The 16,106-nt window shown below is 39.8% G+C and overlaps 1 protein-coding gene across 2 annotated transcripts; it reads left to right on the forward strand.

The window, feature by feature from the left end:
* The first annotated feature begins 8,321 nt into the window (after positions 1-8,321).
* nod2 (nucleotide-binding oligomerization domain containing 2) lies at positions 8,322-14,259 on the forward strand. 2 transcript variants are annotated; one of them, XM_037789101.1, is made up of 11 exons: positions 8,322-8,463; positions 8,684-9,239; positions 9,812-9,938; positions 10,300-12,070; positions 12,194-12,277; positions 12,358-12,441; positions 12,551-12,634; positions 12,714-12,797; positions 13,504-13,587; positions 13,701-13,784; positions 14,001-14,259. In XM_037789101.1, exons 2-11 carry the CDS (start codon positions 8,754-8,756, stop codon positions 14,071-14,073), a joined length of 2,961 nt encoding a protein of 986 aa, XP_037645029.1. In that variant the 5' UTR covers positions 8,322-8,463; positions 8,684-8,753; the 3' UTR covers positions 14,074-14,259. The 2 variants fall into 2 exon arrangements, with proteins under 2 accessions (XP_037645029.1, XP_037645035.1); XM_037789107.1 differs by lacking the exon at positions 12,551-12,634.
* The last annotated feature ends 1,847 nt before the right edge of the window (positions 14,260-16,106 follow it).

Below are 16,106 nucleotides of genomic sequence, written 5' to 3' on the forward strand. Positions count from 1 at the left end.
TGGCATCAGACTTTTTTTTTTTTTTTTTACATTTTCTTCATTTTTTTTTACTTTGACTTTGATCTGCACTCCTTTCAACTCTTCACATATGTTGGTAATAGCCTTGGTGTTCATGGAGATTTTCTTCTCCAGTGCAGAGTAACGGTTGGTTAATGCATTCACGCCTTTTGAAATGACAGCACTGGAGACAGTGTCCTTCCTCTCATCTAGAAGTCCGTCTCTGCTGTTCAATCTCTTTGGTTCGGGACTCTTCGTAAGTGTGTCAGGTAAAAGAGTAAGGGGTGTTGAACATGTTTTACAAGTTCAAGCTTAAGTTTGCTTTGGAGTTTTGAAGAAAGATGATCTACGCTTGCTTAATACATTACAATACATTTCAACTGCTACTTAATTTCTGTATTATTCTTAGTGTACATCTATGGTTTCTTTACACTATATCTGTCCTTTCTTTTTGCCTTGAAGTTCAGACCTTAGTCTCCATGGTCTATACGCTCCTGCAGGAGCTTGTGTACATAAAATAATACTGTAATACATTTGCTTATCATGTGTACACACACACTGGCGACAAATGCATATCTGAGGAAAATGTTAATTATTGCTCATGAGAACTGCAGTTTCATAAAAAGTGGAACCCTAACATATATAGCATATCTTCACAATAAAAGTAGAGTGGATCATGTCACAGCAAGTTTCATTTAAACCTGCCAAATGGGATTTATGTAGTGAGGACAAAATAACCATACACTCACACAGGATTTAGATTAATCCCTTTGCTTTGAAATCATATTATATAAAATGCACAAATATCTGAGATAGCTGACTTCCCAGTCAAGCTACCACTGTGTTAACCTACTTAAAGGTGCTATGCGATGTAATATGACAGTACGACTGTTTAATAATTACTTATTAATTGATTTAATCCCACCATATCGAAGGACACGCTGATGATCCATGAGCCGGAAGCAGTGACGTTAATGTATTTAACAGTTTTTCACCAAAATATTTGGGAAAAGAAAAAAAAATCATAACGTTAACTTTACGTTACACCTCATAGATTATAAACATTTGAATATAAAACGACTCATTGAAATGTAGAGAAATGTAGATGTTATAGTGCTTTTTATCCAGAAAAACGGCAGCTCCCCCTTTCACTTGTATGTGTTTTCAGGCCAGTCTTACCCGGTCCAATATGGCGCCCACGTTGACGTACGCTCCAGGAGTCAATGCGGCGTCTACGTATTTGTCTATGGTGCTAACAGTGAAAACAAGGCAATACTGCTGACAGAGCTAACCTGGGGGGGAACCAGAGGGTGGGTGCTGCGCTTACGGGACGGTGCCGTCGGCTTTATTTTAAAAAAATCAATCAATCAGACCTCTGTACATGTTCCCATTCAAAGAAAACCATAACCCCTTGGTCTATGTGGACATTTCAGGCCTGTCTTGAAGCTCAATGTCTTTAGGATGAGTGCAGTACCATGATTTATCCACCAGATGGAGACATGGACCGTGTTTTTATATGGAAGGCTGAGGATAGGCTGTTCGATGCTGGGGGAAGGCAGACTGCAAATGCTCCTCCATGCCATGCAAATGAATACAGACGGCTGGAATTGACTCCAAAATGATCCAGGGACATTGAAGTAGCCGTTAGCAGCGTTGATATGCCCTTGAACACAACTTTTGATCACAAAACATTAAAGGTAAGACATAATTTATGGTTATGGCCGTATAAAGTGAAGTTTACTTTGTCTCTTCTTTGACTGCTGGGCAGTAATGGTCGTAGTGTGATATAATTCATCTGTTGAAATCTGTGGAGTCTCAGCTTTCATAATGACATATTGTTTGTGCGGGTAGCATGAAGTAGCAAAATTGCTAGCACCGCAATATGCACCGTTTGTGTGTTTTTGCTGTGTGCTCATTGTTGTTGTTGGAATTGTGTTTTGTTTTGATAAAAATGGTTATCATGAGCTTTTAGCCGAGCTTCTTCGCATTATGTGGGTATGCAGGATGAATATGTTGCTACATGTTTAACATGTCCTCATCTGGTGTTTGCTGCTCGAGTTTAAGTGGAGATGTTGATGGATTCCTTAATTCTCAGCAAAGTGAACAAAGGTCATTATCTTACAACATGGGAAATCACTGTCTGAGCAAAGGGTACATCATTTATAGATGAGCACTACCCACAGCAATTACAGAGAGACATTACTGCGAGAATCATCCTCCAGAGGGCCGTACGCCTTACACTGAAGAAATAAAGAGCAGCAGTGAGGGGAGTAATGCTCTCTCAGAGACAGCACAGAGGTATTTAAGACTACTATCTGAACATTTTCATTCACTTACTCTAATAACTCTACCAGCGCCTAAGGGGATATATAATTTGTGTTATGCTAAGTACAAACTGTGTAGTGTAATTATAGGTAACAATTTAATCAAGGTGTGAGGAGTTCAACACAGTAGGATTTTGCTGAACGCACAGCTTCCTTTTCGTAATTCAAAGAATAAAACCTTGTTCAGACTGCCTGCCCAAATTGTTTTTTGTTTTTTTTGCATATCCAGGCTGATTTTTTGAAAGTCTGGACAGCAAAAAAACACATGAAATGTGATTTTTGCAAATCAGATCCAGAACAATTCCAGTCAGATTTATACAGATGTGTCTCAGTTCTGCAGCTCAAATCGGATTTCAAAGGCGATACACAAAGATGTCAAATATAGAGAATCAATGCTGCTCAAGCTGTGTTGCAGTGTTTGGAGGCGGCACATGAAGCCAAAAAGGTTCATCTTCCTGGGTGCAAAATTACCCAGATATTGCGCATCCATGGGCCCATAGAACAAGCGCACTAGCGTTGCCTTTAAACCAGTTGAACAGTTCTTGAGATATGCACCAGACAGAGATACCTTGCTTTATAGTTAGTAGTAATTTTTTCAGAGAATAATAGCCACATCTCTGGCTTTTCAATATTTAGAGCTAACAGCTTGGTGGCTTTCACAGAAAACCTCAACATTAGTCGGGACTATAATGGGATAAACCTTTTCCTGTGCATGTGTACCATGTTGTATTTGTGTTGTTGGGAAACATGGCTTACAGAGAATGGTCTTTTTGTGTAGAAATAAACCCTATCTCTCCGTTGCCACTGGCAAAAAAGCAATGATATTGACTTAAATACAGGGAAATGAGAGGCTGCCATAATATGTTCTGTGTGCTTTGTTTCCAGCAGATAGGCAGAGAGCTTTGAAGTGTGGATTGGCACAGCAGGGTGCAAGCTTCTGTAAAGGCAAGATGCTAAACACTAAGGATGAGAAGGACATGAGGTAGTCTATTACCAATACAGGAGCTAAGAGGAAAAAAAGGCAAATCCAATGATAATGTACATCTGTTCCAGTGAATTTATGAGCTTTGAACATTTTTTCATGTGGGATAAGTGGATCCTTTTTCTTACAGAATCTCAGAACTTCAAAGTAGATTCGCTTTGGATAATGCAAATGATCGGAATATGCAGGTTCCTGCCTACTCAAGAGCATGAAAAGAAAGAGGGGAAAGGGAGAATTAAAGCTAATTGGCATGGCGGTCTTTTATGTGGGGAAAGAAGGGCAAAAATAAAACACTTCAATTATTGTCAAGTTCATTCAATTAGGAAACAAGCTGACAAAGTGCTAAAGTTCAGTGTGCCCGACCCTCTAGCCGATTGCATTAAATGTCACTTTTCACTGTCGACTTTTCCCGTGCTATATCAGATGAAATTATAATTAGCAGGATTAACTCCAGCCTATAATCACCAAACTGGCACTGGAGAAAGAGGCTGCTTTGTTCAGCTCTGATGCTGAAGTGGCCGGGGTTTAGGGGTAGAAGTTATACATCTGTTGGTACATTATTTTGCTGTTCATGCACAGTGCTTATACCATTAATCCCATGTCCTCCAAATATGTGTAAAACAAAAAGAAATCCCTCAAAAACAAAGCAAGAGAATGGAACAATTGAAAGTGACCTCCATGGCTGCATGAGAGCTGGAGTCAAAATGAAAGTGACTCAACATGCACGGCAAGTAACAAACACCAAAATGAGTTTTTGCCCATGTTTTTTTATGATCCCTCAGATTAATGACAGACAACCGAACCACAAAAGAGCCATTTGTGTCCAGGAGAGATTATTCATCTTTCTGTGTCATCAAACGGCTGGAAAAAGCAAAGCAAAAACAACACATTTGTCATTTGCAGAAGTTTGTATGTGTGTGCCTACATCTGGGGCGAGTGTGATAACCAAATATGTGACTACTTCCTCATTACCCTTCCTCCTTTTTCATTAAAGGGTATGTCTGGTGATATTTTTCTCACGGTCAACAAATCCCATGAAAAGTCCAAAACCAACAACAAATTGATCCTACTAACTAAGTATTGTCTGTCTCCAAAGCCTGATGTAACGTATTCCTTTTCTGAGATATGTGATCCAGCGAATCTGACGTGATCTTGTGACATCACGAGAATCCAGCTTCCGTGTAAGGTTAAATTAATGCATGCGTTAATATAAAAGACTGAAGGGACATGTTGACCCATTGTCTTATAATTAGTTATAGTCAACAGTTTGCCTTCTTCTAGCCATTTCACATTCACTTTAAACCTGAAACAGCTCCCTTTAACTTTATAAGATATAGCACTCACCATTGGAAGTGTAATGCTGAAAACACAAACCGCACCACCTCAGTGTAAAAAAAGGTAGCTGACTCTCTTTTCACCAGCTTTTCATTCACTTCATTTTGCAAAGAATAGAGTTCAACTTTTCCAAATTACAAATCAGCTCTCTGGACTTCTCGAGACTGACTCCAGACTTCTGGAGATAGCAAAAGAATAAAACAAGGCTCCAGAAAGTTGCATTGGTTTTTAGCAGATCATTGGAGCTCTTTCTTTTTGCAACATCAAAGGCAGCCGCAGCTCTTTGATGTGGCAGCATGCTGTTTAAGGTACAGAGTGAATGGAGAGATGTCAAGCTGCAAGGTGCCTCTGTAGTTTACGTTGAGTGCTGCAGAGAGCTGCAGATGAAAGGAGCAAACAGAGTTTGATAATGAATGTCCAACAAGTAGGACCCATCTCAGACAGCGCACACGCAGCGGGGTGCCCGCGCTAACCTTGAGCGCAGCACCCCAAACCTCGGGCAGACGCTGGAGACCAGACTCCTTCAACTTGGCCGCCCCTGAAAAAAAAAGAGGGCTCTCAGATGTGAGCTTTAATCTTCCCATCAATTAAATCCTGATTGACACACCCACACCCACACACACATGGTCATGCACATGTGCGTGATGCCATCCACTTTCTCTGTTGAATACGTCTCTTTCTGGCTTGGGGAGGTCTTTTCTAATTATACACTAATCCTTCCAATGTATGAGTCAATATGAAGCTTGCATTGCTATAGTGATGATCCTCTTACTGTTAATGTCTCCGTTAATGAAAAGAGGTAATCCACCTTTATTTGTCTCAGAGGAATGTGAGATTACAGGTAAATAACTCAGCTTTCTCACTTGACACCATTGGTAAAGTGGCTGTCATTGTTCTTTGCTTTTTTATAACACGCTGGTAGTAAACATAAAGCTTTCAATGCTTGTATGAAGTCTATATAAATAAAATCACTGGTCAGAGAATTTTTGTTGCATCATTTGTTAGGGACTGGGAATCATCACTGCGGTTTGCTTAATGTAATTCATTCATTAAAATCATCATCATCTTGAAGTTGTAGCCACCCATGGCAAATTACTATGTATCATATATATCAGAGAACCATTCCGAACACGTCAACTTGAAAAAGTCAGTGCCTTATTAGTAACTTAACAGTAAACGCTGCCCATGTTAACTCATTAACTTACGTCTTTGATATCCAAATGTATTACTAGAATTTCTTCTCTTTGTTTTTACTTATTTGCACTGTGGTTATTTTTTATATATTGCACATCTTAATGCAAATATTTGTACATATTTCATATTTTGTTAGATTCTCATTTTCTTATTTTTAATTGTTTTGGGCTGGCTGATTGATTGCATCTTCAATTGTTTAATTTTGTGTCCCATATTCATTTTATCATGGTTGTGCATTCTCTAAAGTTGGCAATATCAAAAAATAAATCATTATTTCTGAACATGAGGATAATTGGTTGTGTATAACTTCAGAATTCATAGAGGATGAGACGTGCTGATTTGCGTCTGGGAGTAGTGTGTGTCTGGCAAACCAATCAGTGCACATACTGTACATCAGTGCACCTGGCCTAACACTGAGCTCACCACATGTGCTTTTGATATCGGCACAGAAAGAATGCACAGCGATGAAACGACTGGAGCCAAAGTATTCCATCTCTGCTACGAGAGGTGGGGCGGCTCCAGCGCTGAACTGCGCTGTTATTCATTGACATACAGTTTAAGACTGACTTGGCTGGACAAGGTTATTTAGTGCTGGGCAGCGGTTTCAGTGAAGTACACAGCGCTGAACTGACTCCATATGGAGCGAGACTGAACTTCCATGCCCAGTAAACTGCAAGCTGAGGAGAAGATATCCCAGGCCAAGTTTAAATCAACCTATCTGCCTGTCTATGGTGGAAAAATGAATATACCTCTTATCCTGATCGTCTATAAAGTGATTTGGAGAAACACAAATTCTCTTGATCCAAAAGCCTAGACATTGAAACCTTAAACAGCAGACGTTTGATGCCTAACAAGCACAGAATGATCAGGCACTGCAGCCTCTGACCTTTGACCCTTTGCTAATACAATGCAGAAACCTTGTTTTGCTCCAAAAACAACGGTACCTGGATATGTGACGTCTGGATATGTGACGTCTGACCCCTCTCAACCCATCTCAACCCATCTTATCCAAACTCATTTCCTTAATTCCGACATAGCTGACTCCTTGGAGATATGAGGTTTACAGTAAGAAGACTTTATCCAACACTTGTTTGTTAGTCATCCAAAGTCAGTGAGTTACAGCCTTTGGCCACTCGTGCTTCTTGGCTAGTCTAGGCTTAACAGGTCCAGAGATCTCTTCATTAATAATGAAGGAGTTTATATAGTCCACATGGATGAAGTTGGAGCCACATATTTCCCTTGCACACAGTGATACGAATTCTGTTGCAACAGAGGATAGAAATACTCAGAGATGTCTTTTGGGACTATATCTGTATTCTCTTTATTGACAATTTCTTACCTTCTTTCTTATCCATCCAAACTTGTCTGGACCCCCTACTGTGTTTTGGATGGCAGAACACCACGTTAGAGCTTCACGTAGGATACTTGACAGAGAGTACTCTGTGTTACACTCCCCTTGGTGGAGTTGCCTGTTTCTTAGACAAGAGGAGGAAGAAGAAGAATGAAAAAAAAGAAACTCACTTTAGAAAGTTTTATTCCAGTCTGTCTTTCATTACTCCAGCCTTGTGTGTGTTTGAGGATGTTCCCCAAGGACACAGCGAGAAAACACAATAAACTAATCATGCTACTCAGGAGGGGGCTATATAATAATAGTAATGAGAAATCATCTGACTGTCCAAAAAGTCATTCTTGCACTTATTTTATATTGACATCAAAGAATGTAAGGAGAGAACCAGGCTATCAATATGAGCTGTTTCCAAGGGTTGTATTTTATATTCACTTTTTGAGGTTTATACCAGATACACAGCATGCTGGCTAGGCTGTGGGTTCCCAGTGGCTACAATATTATTACTATTATAACACTGTAGAATTAACAAAGGTTATCACATAGTATGTTTAAGACCCACTTATACCAACTTGTAATTATCCAATAATTTCCAATTAAACCACTGAAAATGAGCTGCACATTGTGCACAAAGAGAGGGTTGGGGGTATGCGTAGGATGACGGAAAGAAGTCAGAAATGTGACAAAAAGAGGAATAAAGAAATGTGTCAAAGGAGAAGAAACCAAAAGGTCCCAGCCTCTTGAACAAACCAGGTTGGTTTATTTATGCAATAGTTCCACCAAGTGGTTGCATGAGCAAATTGCAACCAGTATGGAAGTACCAACGTGGACCTGCAGATTTCCCTTTCAGTATATTTCTGTTGGCTTTTCATGTAAATGTGTCAAATGAACCATTTCTAATGGGTTAATAGTGTCAGAGCAGAAGCTCTGGCACTATTAACCTCTGCTAAGAGGATGTGGAAATGTCATCACATTCCAGTGAAAAGTGGCCATTGGCATGAGGCAAACCTGTGAAACATGACTTTAGTTCTAGTTTGAAAAATCCCCTCAACCAAATAGGGAAGTAACTTAACTGTTGTGCTGTGACGCATCATTGATGGGGTTCTGTTAAAGTTTCATCCCATTTGCTGACAAGGTTTAGTTTCCGTTTTACAGGAGGGACTTGGTAGCAGAACAAGTTTCGCTTTCAGCAGTGGAATGAGGAACAGGCCAGTTTAAAGTAGTGCAGCGTCTCTGCCCAAATGGCAGGAGGAGGGAAGAGAGCTCTCTGTTGTGGCGCCTCGAAAGTGAGTGATAATCTAACATTGGTGTTACTGTGTGTTGCTTGCCTTTGCAGTTGAAGTCCCTTAGATCAATCTTGTGTTTTTGTGCATGTTTTAAATGAGTGTGTAACATTTACATATAAAAATAGTAAGTGTGCATGAATCAACAACACAAAGCTATGGTGTTTGGTGACTGTTGATGACTAATAGTAACATGATGTCATGTTGGTGTTCACTTTACCAGGTTGTGATACTGGAAGCAGCCTAAGTACACATCGGATGTCCCTGATTATGGAAGCTGACATGCAAAAAGCATGTTTGTCCAGGACTTTGTGCTGAGACAACGGACAGAGATACTGCATGCACTGTGCAGCAGCGGGTCAGCTGAGCATCTGGAACAGGTGCTGGACATACTGCTGTCCCAGGGGGAGCTCCTATGGGAGGACTACCAGAACATACAGGTACCGGGTAGGGCACTGTATACCAATGCCAGGCAGTTGCTCAACCTGGTTTATACAAAGGGTGTGGACACCTGTGGGCTCTTCCTTGCCGCTCTCAAACAGGTCCTACCTGAAGCTCAGGGAGTTGGCCTATCATTTCCAGGATGCTGTTTGAATCTAGTGGAAAAAGAAGAATACCAGAGCACGTCTACTCAGATTGTTCTGATTCAGAGACCAAGCCTGGTTAGCAAGCTACAAGGCTGCATTGATGGTGCTCTAAAAGCTCTTGTCCTATCAGGACACTTCACCTCAGCAGACTGCGATGAGGTGCAGCTACCTATACACACCCCATCTCAACAGGTACTGTTAATGCCTCACGTTTTATACACATTATTAAACTGTGGTTAGACATCTCCCTGTTATTTTTCTTTACCTATTCAATTGTCTTGGAATTAAAACTTTTTGCATCCCTTTTTATTGGCAACTTGGGATGTTATAGCCTACAGGAACTGAAGCTGTCTCTGGTTTAATGTTAATCTTGCTCAGTATACCAGCAATCTAATTTTTGATGTTGCTTAAAATAGATTTTGTACTATCATTAAATTAAATCTATCAAATGACTAGTTTGAAATTACCTTATACACTTTCTTTCCAAGAGCTAAGAAGATTAATACCACTTTCATGTCTGCACGGTAGGCTAAATATGAAACTAGCACCAGCAGCCTCTAAGCTTAGTTTAGCACAAAGACTGGGAACACTGGTCTTTGTGCTAAACTAAGCCAACTGTCTGCTGGTGCTAGTTTCATACTTACCATGCATGAAAAAAGGGGTCAATCTTTTCATCTAACTCTCGGCAAGAATGTAAATATTTGCATTTCTCAAAATGTTGAACTGTTCCTTTAATAATCTGTTGCCACTCATATGTCAATCAGGCAAGGCGTTTGCTTGACCATATCACATCAAAAGGAGAATCAGCGGCAGAGGTTGTGCTGCAGTACATTGAGCAAAAACAAGAATCTGGATGTCCACTGAACCAGGAGGAATGGACTCCTCCCAAAGGTTTGTCATTATAATTATAATTATTATTATAATTACTATAATTATAATCATGCTGAAAACTATTACAGTAGCCTAACTAGAATGGCACTCAGAGAGCCCAGACATCAGCCAAGGCCAATCCACTACAAAAATGGAAAGAAAACTGATGTGTGTTTAAACTTGATCTGATCTGTGATCTGTCTGAAATATGAAAAATATATGCATTTCCTTTGAAAATACGGAAGTGGGGGAGCTTCAAAAATAGGAACTGGTTGAAAAAAAAAAAAGCAGTCGCAGAATATAAACAAATATACATTATGTGTCATTTTTCAGTGCTATATATGTACTGTAGTTTATCTCATGTGTATGCTTTCTGTCACAGAGGTCTTAAAGTATCAGAAGAAGCTCAGCAGTTCTGTGTCGGCTCAGTCCTGCTTCCTCAGTACTTATGGAGGAACTAGCCACATGTCTCTGGATGACATCTACACTGAAGGCCAGGTGGAGCTAACTCATAACGGCGTTGATGCCCATGGACCTTTGGGCCTGGAGGACATCCTTGGTACAGCGGGTACAGTGAACAAGGAGGCTGACACGGTGCTGGTGTCTGGGGATGCGGGCGGCGGGAAGAGCACTTTACTCCAGAGGCTGCACTTGCTTTGGGCTCGGGGGGCAGCCCTCCAGGACTTTCTCCTTCTGTTCCCATTCAGCTGTCGCAGGTTGAACTCGGAGCACAGGGAACTGTCTGTCCAGGAATTGCTGTTTCAGCACTGCTGCTGGCCAGACAGGGAGCAGGAGGAGATCTTCCAGTTCATTCTGGACCACCCTCATCTCATCCTCTTCACTTTCGACGGCCTTGATGAGCTCAAGCAGAGCTTTTCAGATGAATACAGGCTCTGCTCCCCCACCCAGCGTGCACCTGTTCACATACTGTTGTTCAACTTAATCCAGGGTTCCCTAATGAAGGGTGTGCGTAAAGTGGTGACTAGTCGCCCAGAGGCGGTGGGCCCTGTTTTGAAGAAACATCTTCGCAAAGAGGTCCTCCTGAAAGGCTTTTCCCCAAGTGGGATTGACTGTTTTGTGAGGAAGCATCACAGTGATCCCGCTGTGGCTGCTAAGGTTTTGGAGTCCCTACAGACAAACACAGCATTACTTGGACTGTGTCATAGTCCAGTCCTCTGTTGGATTGTCTCACAGTGCCATAAGGAGCTGCTAGGCTGTGGCGAGGGCAGCCCTCAAACAATCACAGACGTTTACCTCATGATCTTACAGCACTTTTTCCAGCACCAAAGCTCCCTGAAGAGCACCACACCAGGGTCAGGTTGGCTTCAGGAACACCTAAACACAGTCTTGCATCTAGGGCAGCTTGCATTTGAGGGGATAGGAACCAGCTGTTACGTCTTCTCAGATACAGACCTAGAAACATGTGGTGTAACTGAGAAGGATATCTGCATGGGCTTTCTCATACAAAGCAAAGATATGTCCTCCACCCACAGTAAACGCTATGAATTCCTTCATTTGACTATGCAATGTTTCTTTGCTGCTCTGTACGTGGTTTTGTCGACTGACACTGACCGTTTAGCTATCCCAAAGCTCTTTGAGGCACAGAATGTGAAGGAGACATGTCAGAACAGCACATGCTTTGGGGTCTGCTTGCCTTCCACTGACAAACAACAGCAGACTTTAGTGAGAGAAACTAGACCAAATCTGCAAATCACTGCCACCTTTGTGTCTGGACTACTGTCTCAGCGCCATCGAGGCCTGTGGCTCCACTGCTGCCCCAGCGCTGTGATGGAGAAGAGGGTCAGTCAGGTGGTGAAATGCCTCTCCAAAGGCATGCAGAAACACTTTAGGTCCATCCCTCAACCTGTAGAGGGAGAGAAGAAGAGCATGCACGCAATGCCAGGCTTCGTCTGGCTTATCAAATGCATCTATGAGATGCAGGAGAGCCGGATTGCTAAAGACACCATGGGTAGGCTGGTGGTGGACCACCTGAAACTGACCTACTGTAACATTGGTCCTGTGGAGTGCACTGCACTAGCCTATGTGCTCCAGCATTTAAGGAATCCTGTAGGCCTCCAGCTGGACAACAACTCTGTAGGTGATGTTGGAGTGGAGCAGCTTCTTCCCTGCATGCATGTTTGTAATTCCCTGTAGTGAGTATGACAAGTTTATATTCTTCCCTCCATCTATTCATTATAGTGAACACCATATCATTTATAAAAAGGCAAAAATACATGTTATGCTCAAGTGTCCTATATTTTTTTTTCCATTATCAGCCTCAGAAATAATAACATTACAGATGAGGGGATCCGCAAACTGCTTGCTAAAGGTATCCAGTGTGAAAACTTCAGGAAAATTTCGTAAGTGCTGTCAAGATGATTAATAACGCTATCGTGATGTTTGATCAATTACCTTTCATAATCAGTTTGTTTGTCTCTAGGCTCTTCAACAACAATCTAACTGATGCTTGCACACTGCACTTTTCTCATCTTCTGAAGACCAAGCAGAATTTCCTTGCTCTAAGGTCAGCACATACAGTATATTATCAGATGTGACGCTAAAATGGATCTATAATGCACCAAGTCTGTGTAGTGTCAAATGAACAGCAAATGCAGTTCTCTATTTTCTTTCAGGCTAGGCAACAATAATATAACAGAAGTAGGAGCTAAGCAGCTGGCAGAGGGACTGAAATTCAACCATTCACTGCAGCATTTAGGGTAAAAAGTTGTCCTGCAAAATTCCATGCGTCTTATTGGTGGTGCATTTTTAATTAATAATCTTTCTTTGTATTTCCAGGCTTTGGGGCAACAAGATAGGTGATGCAGGAGCAGAGGCCCTTGCCAGCGCCCTAGAGAGCAGCACATCTCTGCTGTGGCTTAGGTAATATTTGCTTTGAATGTTGGCATGTCAGATAGACTTAAGACAGTGTGGAAAAATGTATTACAAATATGAATGTATTCAAATATGTCCCACTTTTGTGCAGTTGCATAACTACCACAATTGTATGTATTAGGGCTGTCAAAGTTAATGCAATAATAAAGCGTTAACGCAAATTTGTGGGTACCCACGAGTTGCCCCTTTACAGACATGCAAATTTATGATAATTACATGCAGTTTGGGGCAAGTCATAGTCAAGTCAGCACACTGACACACTGACAGCTGTTGTCGCCTGTTGGGCTTGAGTTTGCCATGTTATGATTTGAGCATATTTTTTATGCTAAATGCAGTACCTGTGAGGGTTTCTGGACAATATTTGTCATTATTTTGTGTTGTTAATTGATTTCCATTAATAAATATGAACATCCATTTGCATAAAGCAAGCACATTTGCCCACTCCCATGTTGATAAGAGTATTAAATACTTGAAAAATCTCCCTTTAAGGTACAATCTGAACCGATAAAAATATGTCATTAATTTGTGATTAATTGCGGTTACTTATGGACAATCATGCGATTAATCGCGATTAAATATTTTAATTGACTGACAGCCCTAGTATGTATTTATCAGTTGTATAAAATATGTTTCTGTTAGTTGCCAAAATGTACATACTTTACTTGAATATAATTCTAATTTGATGTAATGGCAGCCTTGTAGGCAATGGTGTGGGGAGTGCAGGAGCATGTGCCCTCGCCAACATTATAAAGAACAGCACGTCACTGGAAGAGCTTTGGTAAGTGTTAGAGAGAAGTTGTATTGACAATGCACACATACGAATGGCTGATTTGGCATTTGAGCAACCACTGTGTTGCTTAAATTGCTCCACCCTCTTGTTTCCTGTAAAAGGTTGACAGAGAACTGCATATCCAGAACAGGAGTGGAATGTCTGATTCAAGCCCTACAACACAACACTCATATGAAATCAGTGTGGTGCGTAATGTTTCTTTTGTGGTTAGTACATGTACTTGGTGGTTGTTTGCATCCTGGATTTGGGGCAGGGCATGGCCGTACTACTCGTTTCAGTGCCAAGAAGAACTGTTGTTGTAGTTGAAACTGCACCTTATTTTGGCTTTAAGCTTCATTTCCATTTGGAAACTGACTGTGCTAAATCATTGATTGATTTTGTCTCGTCCTATTTCACTGCAGGTTGATAAACAATGACCTCAGTGTGGAGGAGGTAGAGGAGATGACACAACGGGAATCAAGACTAATCTTCTGATTTTGTATCAATTTGACCAAGGACTGTGTACTGCTTTAAGAACTGTGTCTATTTATTATAGGAAATATTTTATGTCAAACTGTGAAATGTAAAATATGCTAAAGTGCATCTTGGTGACCAAAATGCCACTGTTTGGAGTTCATCCAAATAAACTAAATGTATCGACCTTTATTGTGGGTTTCTTTTGTAGGTGTAGGTGGGTATGGGATCACATTAAACCATACCACCACCACCTGTAATACAACAACTACTACTACTACTACTTCTACTACTACTACTACTACTACTACTACTACTACTACTGCTAATAATACAATTTGTAAATTTGTTATCTAAAAACAAGCAGTTTGTGTCTAATAATTGCTTGTAGTCAGTGGTGAAAAGTAACTACACAAATTCACTCAATTTACTTTTGAGGTACTTTTCTTGACATATTAGAGGGAAATATTGTTTTATTGCACTACATGTATAGCTTTACAGCTATTAGTTACTACTTTCAATTTAAAATGTTCATCCAAAATGTACTGTATGATCATCCTAGAAAATATGACTAAAACAGTTTATAAAACAGTGCTTTACTTTAGTCAGATAGCTGCAACATTATCATGCACCATATAGACTTTTAGACTTTAGACTTTATTGTCCCACAAGGGAAATTCTTTGTCACAGCACTGTACTTCTCAGACACCAATACATACAATAGCACACAGTAACACAGCAAAAGCAATACAACAGTGACAACAACAGAAAAAAATAAATAAAAATGACGGACAGCAGAACATGATGAATGCATCATTAATAATAATCCAATAATGTAATATATAACACATTATATAATATATAACACTCTGAAAAAGGCCAATTCTGTATAATGAGCACTTTTACTTTTGTTTTCTAAACACATATTGCTGATAAGAATACATCTCTACTATTAGTAAAGTAAATAAATACATTTGAAGTACTTACCTGTTATAAGGTATTTATTTTTTTAATATTTTTTTATCTATGTAAATATTCCACAATAAATGCTTCCACCACTGCCCTGGACCAAGTGACAGCATCATGACGCTATTTTATACTTCCACTTCACTAGGGTACATATTAGAGGGAAATATTGTTTTATTACACTACATATATACGTATAGCTTTACAGCTATTAGTTGCTACTTTCAATTTAAAATGTTCATCCAAAACATACTGTATGATCATCCTAGAAAATATGACACAAATATGATATATAACCTCCCAACAGTTTATAAAACAGTGCTTTGCGTCAACTAGCTGTAACATTATCATGCATCATATATATGAATGCATCATTGATAATAATCCAATAATATAATATATAAGATAAGATAAGATAAGATGAACCTTTGTTTATCCCCGGGGGGAAATTCAGGTGTCAACGCAGCAAAGGGCAGATACAGAGGTACAGGTGTACAAAAAGATTATAAAACAATAAATAGAAATACAGAATATACATAGTGAATGAACATAGTGAATGGACATGGCGTGTACTGTCCGTCAATAAAAAAATGTAGTGTACAATAAATAGATCTAATATGTGCAGTATCATGCATCATATATATGAATGCATCATTGATAATAATCCAATAATATAATATATATCACATTATATAACACTCTGAAAAATAGGCCAATTCTGTCTAAAGAGCACTTTAATAAAATTAATATACTTTGTGTTTTTTATTATTTTATTATTTATATATTTTTTATTTATATATTTTTTATTATTTATATATTTTGTGTTTTTTTTATATATATATATTTTTAAATATATTTAAATATATATTTTTTTATTTATGTAAATATTCCACATTAAATGCTTCTTCCACCACTACAGCCTGGACCAAGTGACAGCATCATCTGCACACTTCAACCTAACTATATGTTCTGCCATTCATGGGAAAACCCCAGAGTAGGGTGGGACCCTAGTTTTACAAACACACTGAACAGCCAATCAGCGCTCGAATACGAAACCGACTGACCAATCATCTACCAAGATCGTGCGT

Source organism: Sebastes umbrosus, chromosome 2 (genome assembly GCF_015220745.1).
Source record: "Sebastes umbrosus isolate fSebUmb1 chromosome 2, fSebUmb1.pri, whole genome shotgun sequence".
Taxonomy (NCBI): Eukaryota; Metazoa; Chordata; class Actinopteri; order Perciformes; family Sebastidae; genus Sebastes; species Sebastes umbrosus.